A 21,230-nucleotide genomic window follows, 5' to 3' on the forward strand; every position below is an offset into this window, starting at 1 on the left:
CTAGGATCTTTTTTTCACCCTCCCGTGAAGTTCCTTGTCTCTGGGGTGACTATATGGGTAGTGATCAGAGTATTGCTGTGAGACCAGGCTTGTTCCGTTATAATGTGGGACGTGGCTTAGTCTGGATATAATTCCTGTGAATTTACACACAGATATGCATATGCACGCACATGCGTACACATGAGCACACGCACAGATATATATGCAAACACATTCTACTACACAATGTACATTCATACACACACATAGGCACACTAACACATGTATACACATACGGGCACTTATACACATGATGTACACACACACATAGGCACACTAACACATGTATACACATACGGGCACACAATGTACACACATATAAACAAAGACACATATATTGCCCTCACATGTTCACACACACCTATAATTAGAGATATTCTCCTACATTTACCGTGAAACAGTGGCACATGCAATTACCAAATATAATACTACCATGTGAAAGAATAGAGAAGAGAATTTCTGAAATCATTTGGGTTGTCCAGCTCGCCTAAGGTCATTCAGCTATAACCCATATTGAAAATGCGACAATCTGTGCCCCCATCCTTATCAATCATATATTTTAAGCAGATGCTTTTTTTTTTTTCTGGGGGGAGGTATGTGGTTTGAATGAATGCAAACTCTGACCCTCATATCTGCCTAGGCCACTTAAAATCAGCCTCAAATCTCTTTGCATTTCTGCACCCTCTCCTGAAAGAGCGGGAAGTCTGGTACTCAGCACACCACCACATCCTGATTCTGGGCCAACACCGAACCCCAGCCTAATTTTCTCGGTCTGATCGACTGCTGTTGTCTCCAACCTCCTTAACCAATGTGAAAACTATCCTCGGTTCCTGTGTTTTGGATCTTGTCTCCAGACTAACTTCGCCAGTGCTGGGGTTGGTGCGTCTGCATGGGGAAATGCACTAATATGGATGTTTTTCTTTGTGTGTGCACCCTTGCAGTGTTGTTTACCAGGATGGATTTTATGGGGCAGACATTTATGTAAGTATTCATTAACGTGCATGCCATCCTTGTTTCCTCCCGGAGTCATTCCTTTTACAAGTTTGCTGCAAATTTCTCTACCGGTGTCGTCCATTTCCTCTTCCTCGTCTGCGGGAAAGAGTCCAGAGGCTCGTGGGGCAGAAGCCCTTGCTCACGATAGCCATCGTGCACTGTTGAGTGAGCGGAATTAACTCCTTGATTAACTTCAGAATAAACGCACCCCCCCCCAAAAGATGGCATTTCTCTTACGTCAAATGAAAGATTCTCTCCCAAAAAGAATTCTCTCTAAAGTTCTCAGGATGGTCTGTGTGTTTTCAGTATAATGTTTACGATAATAGCTGTAGTTACCAGCTGTAGAAGGTTAAAAGATATTTTCATGGCTGATGTTTTCTTATAAATACATTTAATTGTTTATCAAAACAGCTCTAGAAAGACTCTTTCTTTCTCTCTCTCGATCTCTCTCTCAATGTGGATGATTTTAGCAAGAAACATCTCCTGAAAAGATGTATGCCAATTTGAGCATTAAATCCTTTACTTTCATCAAACTTTTATTCCCTCAATTTCCCCCAAACAGTTGCTTGATTTAGAATTGTTAAATTTAGAATTGTTTGTTAGCCGGTCCCAATTTATTAAGCATTTCACTTTTAGAAAGAGCGTAGGATGTCCCTCATTATGGGACCATAATTGGTTACCTAACTTGATCTAGAGGAAGTTAATGTCCCACATTGTGATACTAGCTGCAATGTGATAAAAATGACTTGGAATAAACACAATTTAAAATAAATGGGTGGGATTGGGGGCTATTTTCTAAACCATATAATTTTTTATCACAAGTGACTTCAAGTTAAGTTCAGTGGAATATTTATTGTTTGGTAGACTGGGTAACAAAGAAAAATAAAGCCATATTTCTGATCCAATTGATATCACTTACTAGAAAATGGGAAAGACACTGGTTATTTAATTTTCTTCCTTTTGAATTTCAAATAATTACAGTTTTGAGACACGGTGTTCATCTCCATCAATGATGAACTTAGTTGGCTTCTATTATTATTGCATCAGGTACGTTTATTATAATCTGTGGGTTGGGCTTTTTTTTCACAACAAAATAAAGGAACAACCTATGTGTTCTTTCTCCCCAATTGAACAGCCGATTTCCTTTTTTGTGTAGCTTAATCCACTCCTTCTCAGGTCCTCTTTTACCAGACTTTTAGTTTATACTATTTTAAACAGAGAGGCAGACTGGAGCTGAGCAGGCTGAGCTCATCCACATCCTCAGATACCCAATGAACCCAAACGTCGGTCTACACCCTCTCCTTGGAGTAGCCTTTGGATAGAGTATGCACAGGAAGAGAGTTAGGATTATAGTTGGCATAACTGAGTTTAAGAATTTTTTAAAATATGGAAATGGAGGGGAATAGAAAAGGGATGGGAAAAATTAGAAATAAGAAAATTCACCAAAAAGAAAACTCTCTCCATCAACACCCACCCGAGAAAAAAAAAAGGACATTCCCAAGGTTAGCTTAAAATAAACATATTATATTATTAGCTGTCATCTGTTGAGTGTTCACTTCTTTGTGAAGTGTCATTTATTGAGTTATTTGTAAAATGACAACAACTTATTGAATTATTAATTTGTGCTGCCCCATGGATATTTCAAATTGGTGTCTCTTCCTCGCCTCGTAGATTTTTCTATGGCAGGAAGTAGAAGCTGCCGGAAACCAGGGGCTGCAGGATTCCACAAATAAGGAAAAAGAATGAACTAGTTAGAGTAATTGATAGAGTATGTTTGTATTGGTTAGGACAAACAGAAGTCCACAAGAACAAGGCAAATGGAGAGAGAGAGGGACGCAGAAGAGAGCAGATGTGCCAGCTCCAGACCAAAGTGGAAAGAGATATTGCATGCATGGAGGAAATCTACAAAAAAGTCCCTCTGCATTTTAGTCCCCTTAGGAGCTTTTGTTTCCCACAAATTCATCGTATTTGGACTAAGCCCACCTGCCTAGTGGTACAGCCCCTCCAGGCATTTGGGTGAGGTTTAGATGAAAGGAGTTCCATCAGCAACTGCAAGTCCTGAGTCTCCTGGTGTCTGGGTTTATAAAACTGTCCCTCTTGCCCTTGTTAAGCCACCCTACTAGCCAAAAAAAAAAAAAAAAAAAAATGTATAGCATTTTCCCACGATCCATATTATAATGACCATAAGATTTTTCAGGAGGCAGTTCCAAATAGGCAGTTAGGTGATGGAAAAACTAACTGAAATGTGAACTTTGAGCTTTGTCTGCCCAGCACATGTTTCTGCCCTCTTTCTAAGAAGGTAGCTGGGACCTTGCAGAGTATTTCTGAATATTTTGCTCTGTGTAAGAGGGCAGTTTAGGAATATTGCTACTGGGTGCTGCGTGTATGCTGGGACAGTGATAAACTAGATCACCCCATTATGGCAGCAAAACAAGAGCTCGTCAATGGCCTTGAGTTGATTTAAGGGCAAGAAAGAAAATGAGTACTTCCTGCATTCTAGAGTGTACAGAGCAGGATTTCTTCTGGCCAGAAGTATATTATAAGCTTGAATATGCTTTTTCAAGCTGCTACCCCCACCCGCCTTGAGATACTGGAATGTTCTGATGAGTGGAAACGTTCCCAGTGCTCCATTTTGAAAAGAAATGGTGATTAACGAGGTTCATGGAAAAGCATGCAAGGCTTTATCTTATTTAAAGGAGGTTTCTGGCTTGCTCCTTCAATCTCATTAGAAATAGTGCACAACAAACAGGTTTAGGACGATCCTGAGAGAACCTGGGACGTGTGTTAGACACATTGGTCACCTCTAATAGGTTTAAACCAGTTATTTCTCTTTTAATGTTATTGGGCAGAGTAGTAAGCCTCTAGCTTTGGTTACTTTTAAGGGAGGAAGGAGGGCAAAGTCTCCAATTCTTCCTATTCAGATTGTTCTCAATCTTGACAGGCTATCAGAGCAACTCAACAAGTGTAACAGCTCGCACCCCAGAGCGACTGCCCTTTCCCATGCATCCAACTTTCTCCCACCCCTTCACCTCTTCTTTGTGCAAGTTCTCTCCATCCCTCCCACCTGCTGTGGGAGCCCTCGGGCATTCTGAGTCCTGCCAGAGCACAAAGGATTTGAAAGACCTCCAGGATCCCTGTAACTGGGAAGCCACAACCTCCTATCTAGAATTAGCTCGTTCTTAAACTTTTCAGAGAAGAGGGGATTAAGGAGAGAGAGAGAGATGATCCTAGATGCCTTGAAATTGCTGGAGGGAGTAGACTTGTTATGAGATGCTGTGAGCCAGAAACTAAGGTGAAAACCAGGGATGCTCGTTTTGGCTGAGGGCAAGGAAAAATCATCCTACTCAGGAGCTGAGCCCTGCAGGAGAAACGCCACCTCTAGTCGCATTGGACATGCCCAGGCCCAGAGTGGATGGCCACTCATCAGGGAGGATGTGTAGGGGGTTCTAGGTTGGAAAGGAGGATAGAAAAGGTCATTGCCTGGATCCCTTGCACCTGAAGACATGCACACACACACTTTTATTTCAAAAGCTAGGAATTTAGTTTACATACCTAGCATATCAAATCTATAAGTTCACTATTATTGCTTACTGGGACACATTTAAGTAAATTCACTTTAATTAAAATGTGGGTCAAGTTAAAGGAAAAACTAAGTAATAGTAGAGGTGATATATGGGTATGACAAACCGGAAGTTGGAGGACTTTTTTAGACCATGCTTTCTTAGACTGTTTGAAACTTAGAAGAACTAAGTTCCCTAAAACTACAAAGCAATCCATTATATTTAGGGGTGAAGCTATAGATCTCATGAGGCCAGAATTGATCAAGGAGCTGAAAATATGCATTGCTTAACTGAACTTAGCCAAGACACTTGTCTTCACCCACTTGGGGAGATCTCCAATGATATGGCGTTTGATCAAAAGATAACTATTGAAAATGGAAAGAAGGAAATTATAGTAGAGCCATAAAAAAGAATTGACAAACTAGCAATAGAAACTGGAGTAAGATAGTGGAGTTTTGGGCAATGGGGAGAAGGGAAGAGAAGACAGGAAGAGTGAGAGAGAGAGAGAACTGATACACAATATAAATCTTAACGTGTTCACTTGTATTAGGAGAGCCCTAAGCTTTCTAACAGTCAATGCAACCTTGAGGCTGCCTAGCAAATATGTCTCAATGAGATGCTCATGAATTTTTACATCATTCTTAAATTCTGTTGTAACAAGTTTCTGCTTGACACCATGGCTAAACACAATTATTTCTGAATTCATGTCACTCTGCCCTTCATGGATCTTAAAACAAAGAAGTGTCCTCATTTCAACCATGTTTGAGCTCAGGAAGGAGAAGTGTCAGTAGCTTTGAGAATGTGTAATATTGAAAAGCAGACATTCTCCAAATAAAACTTCCAAGTCCTTATTCCTGAGACCTTGCTTTCAGTGTGAGCCAGCTGAGGATCAGCATTAGGCTGGTCAGTCACCATGGGGGAGGCGACAGCCCATTAAGAAATTAAGCATCTACTATGTGAGAGATGAGATGCTCAACTTTACTGCAAGCATCTCCTCCTCACCATGGCCATATAAGGGAGAAGTCTTATTACCCATTACCTCCACTTTTTTTTTCAGAGGAGGAAACTTTTGCAGAAAATAGATGAAATAATTTGTCCAGCCATCTTGACTGACACTGGGGTTTGAGCCCATATGATCTAGCTACAGAGTTCAATGCTTAAGCCCTGAGCCAACAGAGTAACATTGTTGTCCTCACTGGGCAAACTTCAAGAAATGCAGTGAAAGGAAGGAAATGAGCAGGATGAGAAGTGAGAGAAAGATGGAGAACATAATGGCGTGGGCAGGCCACTGGGGACTAATATCTATACTTGAAACATTGAAACGAGCAATGAGATCTGTGGGGAGAGAGAAAACTAGAACTTTGACAGGCATAGCTCCACAAGCTTAGATTTAACTTAAAAAGGAAGGTTAAGTAAAACTAAGCTGTAAAGGAAAGCCAGAATATATATAAAAAATATATCTACATTCATATTCATCTACATATCCATATATGCATGCACAAACATACCTTTATAAAGAAGGTCCCTAAATCTCTTAAAATCACCTTTGTGTCTGCCAGGGAACTGGAAAATTTCATTTTAAAATGGGACCACTTACAGGAGCGATTAGTCATGCCCTTGAATGACTCTCAGATCTGAAAGTTGCTTCCCAGCCTGTCCTAGGGTTCAACTGAGATCTTGTCAGTGTAGGACTTGAATGAAGTGATGACATGTTAGTGGCATATATTAACCGCAGCTTTTCTAGACACATGCACACACACACAGAGTTTTTCTAGTCAGATATATTAAAAGTAACTTTGGTAGTTTCAATATGATTCATTAGTTCATGAAATGCAATTGTGCTCTCTGTTGTTAGTTGAGATTAAATTTTAAAAAAATAAAGCCATTGATAGAGTTATTTATGGTTGCTATGGTACTGCTATCTTAACCGCCTTGGTAATTAGGGATCAAGGTTAAGTTCTCACGTGTTCCAGAGAATTCCAATCATGAGATAGAGAGAGAAATTTGAAATAGTTCACTTGAACTGTTGGAATATGCTTGGAAGGGTAAGAAGCCATGAAAGTATCCTTTTTTCTTCTTTGAAAATAAACACAGGTTATAACACAAAATACCACGAGGGTGGTTTGCTGCCCACATCTGCTTTCCTGATCCTCTCAGTCACAGAGATGTGCCACTAAGATTCTTTGGTTCCTCTTTTGGTTTGGTGAGTCATCTCAGGTCTTTATGAAGCAAGAGAAGCAAACTTGTAAATGAATTGCTCTGGAATTTCTGTCTGACTTATGCATTTCTTTTATTTATTTCATTTTTGCATTGAAAACATTACATTTCTGTTTCCTTATAGAGTAGTGTATCAAGAGCCTGTGTATGGCAATAAATTGCTGCAGGTATGAAATCCCAACTGGTGGAAAAACTCATCACTATGATTGTGGGTTTGCTGTGAAATCCTACTAACAAGACAATTCTGGGGAGGGGAGATATTCTCTAACATAGAAGGAAGAAAGACTTAACTGAATTTTCCAGTTTTGATGTGACTTCTTCTAGAATAGAGATGCTCATCCTCAAATTTCCCCTCTTTTCTAGATCATGAGTGTATCCAAATGGAGGTCTGCCTTGGATATACATGTCTTGGCTTAAAATGTATCTGGATTCAATTAATATAAATTCAAGGAAAAGAATTCCAGGGTTTGGTTGAACCAATTGTCTGGGTGATGTTTTAGTGGGTTCCTGGAATCAACTGGAATGGTTAAAAGAAAAACCTCTCATTCATCCAGCATCAAGGGTCAGCAGAGCTAACATCACTTTCCCTGGTTTCATTGTAGCTTGTTATAAATTTATTTCACACCTATTGCTATAGCTTTCAAACCTATTTCTCACTGCTGAAGCAACGCCCAAATGAACAAATTTGTAGGAAAAAAAGAGACAGCATATCCATTGGAGTGTAACTGACTCAGTCTCCAAACTTTGTTCTATGACCAGCATTAAAACTGTCAAACAAAATGAAAGAAGAATGTAAAACTAAAGGTGATCAGTGAGTTTCCCTGTAAACTGCAATTCCCATTGCTGTTCTGTATTGTCAATTAAGAAAGTACAATTTTTTACAGTGAAAATTAATAAAGTTTTAATAAGAAACGGAATATGATAAAAGGGTACTAGGATCTAGGAGAGAACAAAATAATTGAAATTCCTGAGATCAACTTTCATTTTCACGTTTCAAGTAAACTGGACTTCTACTGCCGCACTTCCCAAATATCAGAATGTATAGTGCAGATAAATTAGGGAGTCATTATTTATATTTAAATTTTTGATTTTTGCAGGTGCTCTTGTAAATGTTATTTCAGTGAATAAGATGTTTATGTACATATACATATATATCTATATATATAGCTATAGAGATCTCAATCCATCGTTTTACACAAAGTGAGAGCCTTGGGTATTCTCAGAAAGGAGGAGGCTCGCTCTGTGATTAAGCTCCTTACTACTTTAGCATGCGCTCAAGCTGAAGAGAAACACACACACGCATTACAGCCCTACCCATTCCCATGTCCCCACCAGCACACAGAAGTTTCACTTCTCTTCCTAAGTAATTCACCCTTTGGTTATTAGAACATCTTTTCCCAAAAGTATGCTGTAAAGTTAAAAATGTAATTTTCTTTGTCAAACTACTTTGAGATGTGTGGGAGACACACAGTGCTCATCAGTATGGTTTTAGGAGGTTCCACGAATGGAGTCCCTTGTCTTATTTAGTTTAACTCAGTATTTCCCAAACCTCTTTGGTCACGGAATCTTTCGTTTCCCTGCCACTGTTAGTATCTCACCAAGCGCAACTTTGAAAATTCTTTATTGGAACATCATTAGAGGTTCTGCGTGAGTAACTTCCCCAGATGGACCTCCAGAGGTCTCGCTAACAAAGGGGATGTTTCAGCCCCCATGAGTCGGTGTCTTCAATGGCCACATCTGGTGGTGGTGGCAGGGATGGGAGGGGGAATCCATAATGGCCATTTAAAATTGACATTTTATATATGGTCACATTTATATTTTGCTGTCCGATATGTGAAAAATGAATATGTTTTATGAGTAGGGAGTGTAGAACTGTGTTTTCCTTTGGTTTGGTGGTAGGAAAAATCTAACTGTCAAGGACGAATTTTTGTCCTAAGCTCTGGGAGGACCGTTTTCAACATGAACACGGTGTGGTGTCAGCAAATGGAAGTGAGAGCTCCTTTTTCAGACATTGCCCCAGAACCTTGCAGTAACTCTGGTTATGCTCAGCGAGCTGCAAAGTCTGGAGCAATAAAATTGATTAGAATCACCTGTTAGAAAGGCAAATTAAAGCAGTTTGTATTTTTTGATCATTTTACTGTGTAAGCATACACACACTGAGTTAATACACAACTCTGTTATTCCTTCAATACGGATTTCATACAGAAGAAAAATAGCAAAGGAAGACAATGCAATATGGTCATGTGCCATATAACGTTTAGGTCAACAATGGACCACGTATAAGATGGTGGTCCCATAAGATTAGTACCATATAACTTAGGTATGTAGTAGGCTATTCCATCTAGATTTGTGTGAGTACACTCTATGATGTTCGCACAATGACGAAATCGGTCAACCACGCAGTTCTCAGAACATGTCCCCGTCGTTAGTCAGTACACGACTGTATGTAGACATGGAGGTATGAAACCATGTAATCCTCTTCTTGTTCCATTTCGTACGTATTTCAGGGGACACTAGGACCTGTACAGTCCAATATGTTAGGTAGCCACTGGCCCCATGTGGTCACTTACATTTAAATTTGAATGAACTCAAATTAAATAAATTAAAAATTTAGTTTGTTTTACCGGCCAGATTTCAAGTGTCCAACAGTCACTTAGGACAAGTGGCTACCGTACTGGACAGCACAGAAATAAAACATTTCCATCATCACCAAAAGGTCTACTGGACAGCAAGGATACCACTGCTCAAAGTCAAAATCTCTCCGCTGGCGTCACAGACTTTCACAAACTCTGACTCTTGAATGGCGAGTGCTTGTAAACAAATTCCTAAATGACAAAGACAAGTGTCAGGGCATTGACCACTTGTGACTGTCTTGCATGGAAAAACACACTTATTTTCTCTAAATGGCCAAGCCATATGCAAATACTTAGAGGATGGGTCCTTCCAAAGCTTGGTAGACAAGCACATCTGTTGTGCAGAAGGATCCCAGGTGTCCACACACAATTTTGTGTTCATACAATAAATATCAACCTAGCAGTCAGTGAGTTCATTTTAGGTATTTTCTGTTTGCACTGCAGCAGCTCTTTCCATTTATAAAACTTACCACCTCCTTTCATTGATGGAAACTACTGCAGAAGTTGGAGGAAATGTGCCGAGGTCAAACAAAAACGGTTTGCATGCGGGGTGTTGCTAGAAATCTTTGCTAGGACCAAATTCAGTCACTAAATTATGATTGATTTACATGGCACTTGATGCACATACCTTTGCAATCATGTTTGTTTTTCATTCTGGGAGTGTGAGCAAAACTAAAACATACACATTCACACACACACACACACTTTTACTCAGCTCAAAGCTTTCAGCTGGTTGCCGCTAATGCTTTCTAGCAATCAGGGAGGCAATTCCAGCCCCTCCCTGCCTCATTAAGTTTAACAGACATACCTGCACACCTGTATCTTTCTGGATGCATCATGAAAGCCAAGGAGATGGGCAAGCAGATGAAAAGACTGGCTCCAGAAATCTGCTGACCTAATTTCCCCTCATGCCATCGGTCTGTATCTTGAGCGTGTTGCTGCTATGACAATCGCTTTGGTTTTATAACTCCTCAGCACATTTAATGAGTTTTCCCATTCCTAATTAGAGAACATGGTGTTTGGAACACCAGGTGGTGTCTGGCTAAGACCTCTTTTTAATTTCCATATTGTTTTTCAGGGGAGACTTTTTTTTTTTAACACTGGCTCCAAATTATTGCTGATTATCTGTCAGGATGTCTTGGATGTGTCTTCCCCAAGGCTGATCCAAAGAACAAACTTCTTTAATGAAGAACTAGACTTTTTAAATTGCTATGTATATGTTGACAGAGTTATTCTAAAAGCCACCTGTGTCTAGAAGAGAGTAGAAACAAATTATTGGGACTAATTCCTCTACCTTTTAAAAGATGCTTTCTGCAGCGTCCCATTCATCTAATTTTTATCCTACTACTTGGTTTTTTCCTATACATGAAGCCAAATGCATTATACCTCCCAACTCATGATTTTACTGCTAGATGCTCTCTGAAGTCTCAGCGATTTGCTGTTAGATGCCCTCTGACACCCCAGTCTCTTCTGAGTTGCCTCTTTTTGGTGAGGGTGAGACCCCTTCCCTCAGAGGATCATGGGACTGTGAATTCTAATTAGAACCTGAGTGGTCCCTGTATTATTGGTGGGGACTGGAGCCTGTTTGTTAATTGTGCTGAGATCATCCGACAGTGGTTGATGTCTTGCTGTGGTCTGCTGAGCAAGAAGCTCTGTTATTTTCACAGTTTGATAATCAATGCTTCACTGAACACAATTCCTTTTGAATATGCCCATTTGCTTGTCCTCTGCTTAATTGAACAATTGCAATTACTGGTACATACAGCTAAATGTTAATTATTTTTTCAGATTTTTTCTCTCTTAATGATTTTATTTACAAATTGGAAGACTTTATCATATTTTCCACACCAAACAAATTCCCTATCTGAACCAACGTGATATCTCTCGCTGAAAAGATGGAATTTTTAAGAAGCTTTCACCATTCCTTTTTGTAATAATTATGTAACATTTAGAAACCTAAAGACAGTCTTCTTTAATTGCTTTAGTGGTTAAGTGACTACATATGTAAGAGATTACTGATAAACTTTCAATCAAAGGGTTATCTTATTTTTTTTGTAAATATAAGACAGGAGGGCATTAGCTTGACCTATATTGGATTTTTAAGGAAGTAATCAAGGGTTGTTCAAATAAAATATAAGTTAATAGCTAATAAGTAAAAGTAAAGAATAATCATTTTTAAAAATCTGGAAAGTTCAGCAAAGTATAAAGAATGTGTAAATAATCCCCCATAATCTTCCCCTGCCCCAAACAATCACTGTTAACATTTAGGTACTTGTCCTTCAAAGGGCATTTGGGTTCTCCTTTGGGGATATGCTTACAACTGCTAACCTTTAACATCCAGCTGGGGTTGGTGTTCAAGCCCTGCTCTCCAGTGTGTGTTGTACTCGCGCTTTGATACTAAGCTTTCATTAACCACCACTTTAGATTGGTAGACTTGGGTAACTGCTGTTCTGGTGTGGTCTCACAACTGGGCATCCCTGAGCTGGGCTCCTCGGCATCCCTAAGTCAGATGTCTCCTTGTGTTTCAGGGTGGTTATGCTGCATACCGCTACGCCCAGCCTACCCCTGCCACTGCTGCTGCCTACAGTGACAGGTAAGAGTCTTCCTTCCTTCTTGTGCTTGACAACTACTCGCAAATTATCTTAACTTAAATTGGTGGGAGATGAGATTCTTGTCCAGTCTTGGTGCAAATGCATGACTGCTGGGGAGGCAGCACCCAAAAAGTTAGGCCCCCTGGTGAAGGTGAACACAGGGCCACGTCCGTCGAGAGAGGATGAATCATTAAGCCCAGCTCGTTCTCAACTCTCGCCCTCTCTGCTAAGACACAAAGAGAATATGTTTTGTCCACATACGATTGTTTTTCAGATCTCTTAATTCCTCTGACAGCACACCTTGCATGCACACATGTACACTCCCTGTACAGCCTTCGAATGGTCTTCTTGGTAAGACCATGGTTTCCTCTAAGTCATAGGAAAAAATACAGAAGGTGATCCTGCAGGTTTACCTCAATTTCAAGCACTCCATTTCCCTTTTTTACAATTTTTTACACCCAGTAAAGCATTCCCTCCATTGCATTTTTTTTTAACCCAAAGGAAAGGAATGGGGGAAGTGTGCCTGGCATTCCTAAAGAAGTGTGTTCTTTTTGGCAGTGCCCAGTGTCCGATCCTACTAAGATAAGCCAACTTTTATTTGTAATGCAGACCACATGTTAAGACTGGCAGTGGAAGGGAGAGAAGTGGGTTTAAGAAATGCAGGAGGCAGAATGGATGGCGGGGTGGGGAGTGGGGGATGGAGGAGTTCATTACTCATTACCCAGGCTTAACAGATGACTTGGTTCCTGAAATGGCAAGCCACAGCTCTTTTTGTATAGGGCCTTGAAAAAAGAAAGTGTGTGTTTCCATATTGAATGCAACTCGTTGGCTCTGTTTTCTGAGGACGTAAATGTGAATGTTCAGATGCTCTGCATGCACAAATGTCATTGAGGGTGCTTATTTTGGGAAATGACTCCTTTCATTTAAAAATATGTTTCCTGAATAAAACAGTAGTGATAACAATTTGCATGTGTGGCTGAGGCATGCTGGGTCAGACAGGTAAGCAGGTGATGGATTTGACTCCTGAATGGGAAGTATCAGCAGCCACTGGTTCTTCTACCTGGCCTGTTGTGACTTAGTTCCTATCTTGGTTTGCTGTGGTGTGCTTTCTCTGCAGTGCCATTCCATCTCTCACAAGATGTGTTGTTAGCTCATTGTAGCTACAGAATTCTTCTGAGGTATAATAAAGCAAAATAAATTTCTGACCCCTAAAAGGTGCACTTTGAAAACCCCATGTGTAAATTTGTAATAAGTGGCTCTTTGGCAAGACAGAATTGAGATCTACTGTCTGGTTGTATGCAGACGTTGCTACTATTTTCTTATAACCAGCCATAATGAGTTCTCAAGACTGGAGGGAACCTCCAAAAAAATCCAAACAATTGTCAAGATCCAGTTCTAAGTATATAAATTATCCAGTTACCCAGTAATCAGTTGCCAGATGCAAAATATGTTTTATGTAAGTTACTATCTCCCATACACTTTGACATTGGATTAGGAAAATAGAGAGGGTCAATAAGGCTAATAAAAATGATGACAATCTTGAAATACTCAAGATCATTCTACAAATGAAAAGGCTTAATGCTATTAAATTCTGCACACTGAAGATTCACAGAGTATCCATTGTAATGTGGTTCATCTACAACCCTTAATTATTTTTATGAAAATATCTCTAAATGCTAAATTCTCAAACACCCACTTTGTATATAATTATAATCATAGTAACTTTAGCCTGCTGTATAATTATAAGAATCTTAAATGGATTTATTTCTTTGGATTTTTATCTTGCTTCTCAGTATAACTATATCTATCCCAAAGTGGGGGGAAAAAAGGTTAATTACAAAGATATAATTTAAATTGCTTTCTTCCATTAGACCAATCTAAACATTTAAAAAATAAACAATGTTTAATACTATTCTTAAATAGAATTATTTGAGAATCTGTCCATCTCCATTTGCATTCATCTAAGCATTGTCAAAATATTTCTGCATTTTGGGGTACCATATATGTAAATATGTGTATAAAATTTGTTATTTTAATATTATTAAGATTTCTCACTGGCAACATATCCTACTGAAAAATTGCCTTCATTCTTGAATTGGTAAATTTTGAGTAACTCTGCAATTCCCACTTTAGTATAATAGTTTCAGTTGAAGAAACCAACTAAATATACTCTTGTCCATGTAATTGGCCTCTTGCTGTTCATTAAAGAAATTTGCACATTAGGTCTTCCTGGTTGCTGTGGAAATTGATTACTAGGCCTATTTAACTTTAGTATAAGCAAGACACTTGCCACATGCGGGATTAATACATTGAGGTAAATGCAGTAATAGATAAATTACCAGAAAACAGCCTTTAAAATGATATTTCTGGTTTGATTTGTAAAGTGTATTTATGAAATGGTGGTACTTCCTTTTATTTTTAGTAAGCCAGTAAAGAGAAGGAAGACCCTTTTATAGAAGATACATATTTGGGGGAAAATGTGAAATTATCAGAATAGCTTTTGAATCTGGATTAAAGATGCCAAATATTTAGAAATTATCTCAGGGCAGTCATTAATAATTTATTTTTATACGATCACATTGTAACATCAAGAATGATAGTCTTAGTTCCTTTTCTCCAGAAGGCAGACAGGATGACAGAAAGAAAAAACTTCTCACCCCGAAGAAACGCGTTCAAAATAGGAAGTAAAATCAACAGGAATTGAGAATGTTTTGGTAATGCTCACTGGTTGTCAGATTGATCAAAAGAGAAACTTCCACAAACTTTCTCTGTAATCATGAAATTCACTCTTCAGACGTCTTGAAAACAAAAGAAGTTTGATGTCCCCAGTCGGTAGAATTTTACCTTTTATCAGCACAAATTAAGCCCTCATCAAATTAAAGATTCAGGGACCTTTGGAAAATACTGAACTCCAGTAACCTCAGGATTGTCCAGAAGGTCCTTGATGGGCACCTTGCAACTCCCTGCCCATCGTCTTCTTGGTTAAATGATCACATGCTGATTATCTGGGAGCACCCTGAGAGTTTCTGAATGCTGACCTCAGAATGAAGACCATCTGGTGTGGGCAGAGATTTCCCCAAAAGAAAAATACCTGACTGGACTAGATAATTTTATAGTCTCATTGACGAATTTAAGGGACTAGGCAAACATCTTTCCTTGGCATTTAGGCAACACTCAGTAAGCATTTGACCTCACCAAATCTTTATTTTTAATCTCATTCGGATTTATGGAAAGCCAACTGTCCACCCTCTCAAAGGAGATTGTTTTCTGAGCTTGAACCAAGGAAAGCATGGCAGTGGGGCCGATGGTCATCTGGTCATTGCATGCCACTTGGTGTTGCTGTTGTGTCCGTGATATGTTCTGGATTTGACAGGTCCATCGTCACATTAGCTCGATGAATGGCTTGCTTGAATTAAGCCTGGGGGCAGGCTTCTCTTTATCGATTGGCTCTTGGTTTCTTTGTGTATTATGACTTGGTCATTGTTGCATCTTTGAGCAGCCAAACCGGGATGGGAGTGGGAGGGAGATTCCCTGTTCAATGAATTATGCCACAAATATTTGGGGAAATATGTATGATATGTACATAGCTTTGATGACAATGTTACCTCACCAGAAAGGCAGACATTTGTCATGCTTGTCCTGCTTGCTAAACATTCTATTTAACATCTCCTAACAACCAGTGCATGAGAACGTCCCCCCACGTTATGGCAGAAGGGAACTAGACGCAGGTCAGCTGGAGAGGAGAGTCATAGAGAGGGGTTCACTCAGAAGTGTCGTAATGACCCAGTTGCACTGAGAGTTACCAGGGACGACTTCTTTCATGTAAGACAAGCATTTCCTTTAAAGATCCCCAAAGGTCAGCAGCTTTCACAGCCCCGGCCGCACAGGTGCCCCTAGACTGAGCAAAAGAGACAGCACCAACAAGGCTTCATTTATTTTATTTTCTACTCGTTTTTGTTTGTTTGTTTTGTGAGACCCTAAAGTTTCGTTGGTAACATAGTATTAGACGGTACCATATGAAAGTGCTATTTTTGTGTGAAAAAATGGTGAAATATTGACAATTTCATAAAGCTCAACTTAATGGAAGCCCAATTAAAATGTCATAGTATGAATTATCCTGCTCTGTGCAGTTGAAATATATATAGGCATATTCATGCATATATGTGTGTTGTGTATATGTATTCATATACATATATTAAAATTATATATTCACAACACAAACACACACACAAACACACATACATCTGTGCCTTAGGACCTCACGAAGGACTCATAAGAGTATCTAGGTAAATCTTAATACAAGGAGGCCAGGACTTGTCAAGTTCAGGCAGTCATAAACCCCATGCTAGAACATCCTTTAAATGTGAAATTCATGGCCTATGAATAAAAGGTCTATTTCAGAGAAACATAGATTAGTAGTTCTTTCTTAAAACTCAATAAGGATAAGTAGGCATGTCTTTGGGATCATGGAGAAGTTGGCCAACTCCTATTTAAAACTATATAGGTGATGGAGATAGATAAATACATACACATATACGTAGATGGGTAGATGGAGGGAGGGAGGGAGGGAGGGATGGATAGAAAGATATGCAAATGATAGATAAATAGATACAGAGGTAGTTAGGTGGATGAGTGGAAAGAAAGAAGAAAGAAAATGATGGAAGGAAGGAAGGGAGTGAGGAAGGAGAGAGAATAAAGAAAGAGAGAAAAAGAAAGATAGATAAATAGATAGATGTATGGACAGATAGAAAAAGGCTATCTCTCTATCTTCTCATAATATTTCATCATAAGCTTAACTACAGGACGTAGAACTAAATCCTTATGTACAACCTTAGTTCGATCTAAACTGAAAACATAAAGGGATCTGAACTGATTTCCGCTAGTGCAAGTACTCCCTATCTCTTTTAGGACTTTTTACTTCCTGGACTCAGATTAAAACTAGAGAAATGCCATCATTAAAATAAGGCTAATAATTGCATTTAAGATGGTATACCATTTATTTGGAGTCCTTTTCAGATGATGATAGACTAAAGTTTAAGGGATTGTCAGCCTGTAAAGCATCCACGCATCCCGAATAGAAAATTTAATTTACCATTTAAGGACAGTGTGTTTCTCTGGGGTTTTTTGTAGAAAGTTTAATTTAAGGAATATTGTTGTGCTTTAGGGAATTAATGATTTTACTTTCTCTGGCTGTGGGTTAGAACACAGAAAACTTCATCTATTGATAATGTGGATCCCTTAATGAGAGTAGACCATGCAAAGCTGACAAAGGAGGGAAGTTTCATTGTTTTGCCCATTCCTCTCATCTGAACCAAGTTCCACAAGAGTCGAAACTGTTTCTGGTTAAAAAGCAGTAACAAGTCCATGCACCTAATCTTTGTGAAGTGTGCAAGCAGAGATCTCAAGATCTTATCTTAGTGCTTTCTTAAGGCACTATCTCCCAAGGCCAGTTCAAGACCCGATGACTGCCTCTGATGACATATTTACTGGTTTACCTGACAGGTGAACACGGACCATGTAAAATGCCCGTCAACTCCCTTGTCTGGGTAATGGTCAGGCTTTATCCATGCTGCTTTCTCAGGCTGTTAAAAACAGCTTCTCTTTTATGAAATGATGACAACAGCAAATAGCTTTGTTTTGTTTTGTTTTGTTTTTATCCAATTTTGTTTTTAATGTTCTTACTTGGCAAAATAAAAGCTGGCAACTCTATGGTAGACTCCCTATTATATTTTATTTACATTTTCAACCCTTTTTGAGACACCCACTGTTGAATAAATACAGTGAAATCATTGTAAAACTTGATGATGCCAAGGATGTATTCTCAAATGAACAAGGAACTGAGTGACGGCTTAGTTCCTGGAGGTTCAGAGGAGCCAGAAGTGTATCCTGTGCCATCTTGCCAATTGAGACAAGGATCCAGGGGCAGGAGGAAGCTGTTTTAGATTCAGATTCTAACCTGTTGAGTCAAAACATGGCAGCCAACAGTAGTGGCGCCATGGTACCTTTTTTGATAGTGCCTTGTTGAAGTTGTTCTTGATTTTAGCTTTTCATCTTTTCTGCTATTTTCACTCATCCTGATGAGCTCTCCTGGCTTCTGCAATTTAAAAAATGACTCCCTGTCAACTTGTAATAGAATCATAGCAGAAAAAGTCACGAATGCCTTCATATATATCCTTCTGTACCCCAGTGCCTAGAAAAGCAAATCCAGGTTTTTTTAATTAGAAAACCAGGTTGAAAAAATACATGTATGTATTGACATAATAGTATATACATATTATATATAGGTACATAATATATTCTTGTTTTTATTTATATTTTTATTCTTCTTTTTAGTTTAAAGTTGACTTTCTTAACTGATTCCTTTTTCTTTTTTTGGTGATTCAAGGTCCCCCCAGGAAGAGAAAGTGAAGCTAATTATTCTAGACGGCTCTAGGCTAACTAGAAAGAAATATGTCCAGTCAACCTTCAGTATCCATGGGGGATTGGTTCCAGGACACCCTGTGATACCAAAGTCTGCAGATGCTCAAGTTTCTTATATAAAATAGTGTAGTATTTCATATAACCTATGCACATCCTCCTGTATACTTTAAATCATCTCTAGATTACTTATAATACCTCACACTGTGTATATGCTATGTAAATAGTTCTTATATTGTTTAGGGAATAATGACAAGAAAGAAAAGTCTGTACATTTTTGGTACAGATGCAACCATCTTCAATCCTCAGTTGGTAGATTCTGTGGATGTGGAACCCCTGGATACAGAGGGCAGATGGTGGACTTTATCACCTGTGAGCTTCCCATTACAAGCTCACATACCAGATAAAAATAAATTTCTCCAATAAAACTTGTAATCTATATGACAGGGCTCCTATTAAAATGTTCATTAGTTGGAAATAGCAGACTTTACTATTTGGTTGACTAAGACTTCTTGAAGTTTAATGTCGTAGATTAGCAAATTTTGATTCCAATCATCTCTCTGTGATAATGATAACAATAATTAGGAAAATAGCCCTAATAACAATGGCTATTTATGGAGTCCTTACTATGTGATAGGCACGATTCTAGGTGCTTTAAAAATACAGAGTCACTGGACTTTCACACCAACCCTAAAAGATCGATGTTGCCCCTCCATTTTACAGATGGGGAAGGCAAGCTTGGAAAAGATGAACAAGTTGTCCAGCTCAGCTTGAAAGCTAAAGTCTATATCCTTAATCACTAAGCTATGTTACATCTTAGTGGAACGACCTTGAGAAGTAATTTTTTTGCACTCCATCACCTCATCTGTTATGGGTATATGGATTCTGCCTTACAGAGTGGTTTGGAAGTTTTGAGACAAGGTCTATGAAATAGCCAGCATATGAAGGGCACTACATGAAATGTTCTTGTTTTTATTTCTGTATATTCCCATAAGATAGTCAACGAAGAGCTTTAAATCTTGATAGTGAGAATGAGCTTTGAGGAAAACAAGAATATCTGGCTTATTTCATTTCTATCTGGATCTCTAAAATTTAGGAGTCTGAATCTGCTGTTTCTTTAATGGGTTCTAGAGTCACTCAAAGAGTTTAGGAAGACAGTGACCAAACCTACTCAACTGAGTATGGTATAGAAAAGCCTTTTAAAATATAATAGGTAGAATTATGTGCAAATCTAATGCTTTTTAATACACTGAGTTCCAAGAATAATTTATGTTTGTTTTGTTTTGCTTTGTTTTTTTTTTATGGAAAAACTTTTTGTTTGGCTATGCAAACCCTTCAACTTATCAGTTCTCCAAAGTCTGGATTTTGATATGTGAGTTTATCTCAAAGTGAGCAGTCTTATATTATCTTTCCTGCCACTTTTTTTCTTCTCACCATGTGGATTTCTATTTTGAAGTTAAATTTTTTGGTAGTGTCTCTCGTGTGTCAGGTGCTGTGTAAAACCTTGGGACAAACAACCTGATGAGGTGAGCAGTATAGCTAGGACGATCATATAATGATCATCCCAAATGGGACACTTGTGACAGAGGAGGACTGCACTGTTAATAATGACTCGGGACAACAGGCTTCGACTAGGACTGTCCCAGGACAAACAGAACAGTTGTACTCATCCTAAATAGAATCTCCACTGTGCTGATGGGAGAAGTGGGTCCAGACAGGGTGATATGTGCTCTGGGAAGTCCAACAATTGGGCTTCAAATCCAATGTCTGTTAGTCCAGGTCCTGGTTTACTTCTGCCTCCTTATGCTATTGTTCCAAAGTCAGAGCAAAGGCACATTTGCAACTTCAAATAGTCATAACTAAGACGTGATCTGATGATTCAAAAGTGAGGAGAATTTCATGCTCCCCAAACCACCGATAATTTATTTATTTTCCCTGTGGATCAAACAGTTCTGATTGTGTATTCGCCAAAATGATTATGATAACTAAGATAATTATATTTTCTGCCAAACTGCTCTGTAGATTGACATTGATTTCATCTGATAACAATTGAGGTGGCTCTGAAATAGTGAAGGAGGGAATGTGTAAGTCTTGACAGTAGCATCAATGTGATTTTTGAAGCTTGTGTTTAATGGACATGAAACTCTTAGAGCTAAAAGTAATATGGCTGGCACTGATAGATATATTTCCAGAGCTTCTCTTAATTTTAATTCACAGATGTGCACACACACACACACATACACACGTTAAAAGGAAAAGTGCTCAAGTTTTTGTTTCAAGAACTAATTGCCTTTGGTTCATAATATGTAATGGCTTCTTAACAACTGTTACGCACTATTGGATGAATATGTAATTGAAGTAGTTAAAAAAAGAACTAAGCCTGTAATAGTCAACAGACTGGACCAACAAGGAGTTGGGGAGATATTAAAGGAAATTCCAAACCCGATAGACCATAGCTGTCACAGTCATGTGGGTAGACACTTTTCCAGTGACAAGACAAGATGTAACAACTCCTTTGGTCATGTCATGGCCTAATTACACACTTTTCAGGTTGCAGTTCATTGACTTGATAGGCCACAAAAAAGCAAATAAAACCTATCTTTTAAGTAGCGCCATCAGGATCCTTCAGCTGTGAAGGGCTCAGAGGCAGGTGAGAAAGCTGTTGCTTTCTAGAGGGAGTTCGAAACCTCTGATGAAAACATGTACACAGAAGCCTCTGGATGAGCCATTTCCATTGCGAATAGAGGACGTTTCTCATAGAAGACAGTAGAAGTAGAAGG

The 21,230-nt window shown here is 38.9% G+C and overlaps 1 protein-coding gene across 11 annotated transcripts in view; it reads left to right on the forward strand.

Annotated features, from left to right (window-relative positions):
- RBFOX1 (RNA binding fox-1 homolog 1) overlaps positions 1–21,230 on the forward strand; it is a 1,010,377-nt gene that overhangs the window by 958,786 nt on the left and 30,361 nt on the right. For 7 of the 11 annotated variants that reach the window (XM_046668733.1, XM_046668738.1, XM_046668731.1 and 4 more), the window contains 2 exons: positions 6,934–6,976; positions 11,971–12,035. In XM_046668733.1, the coding sequence (XP_046524689.1) occupies positions 6,934–6,976; positions 11,971–12,035 (108 nt within the window). The remainder of the gene's footprint in view (positions 1–6,933; positions 6,977–11,970; positions 12,036–21,230) is intronic. The other 4 variants (XM_046668741.1, XM_046668742.1, XM_046668734.1 and 1 more) reach the window with 1 other exon arrangement.

This window comes from Equus quagga, chromosome 7, assembly GCF_021613505.1.
Source record: "Equus quagga isolate Etosha38 chromosome 7, UCLA_HA_Equagga_1.0, whole genome shotgun sequence".
In the NCBI taxonomy this organism is placed as follows: domain Eukaryota; kingdom Metazoa; phylum Chordata; class Mammalia; order Perissodactyla; family Equidae; genus Equus; species Equus quagga.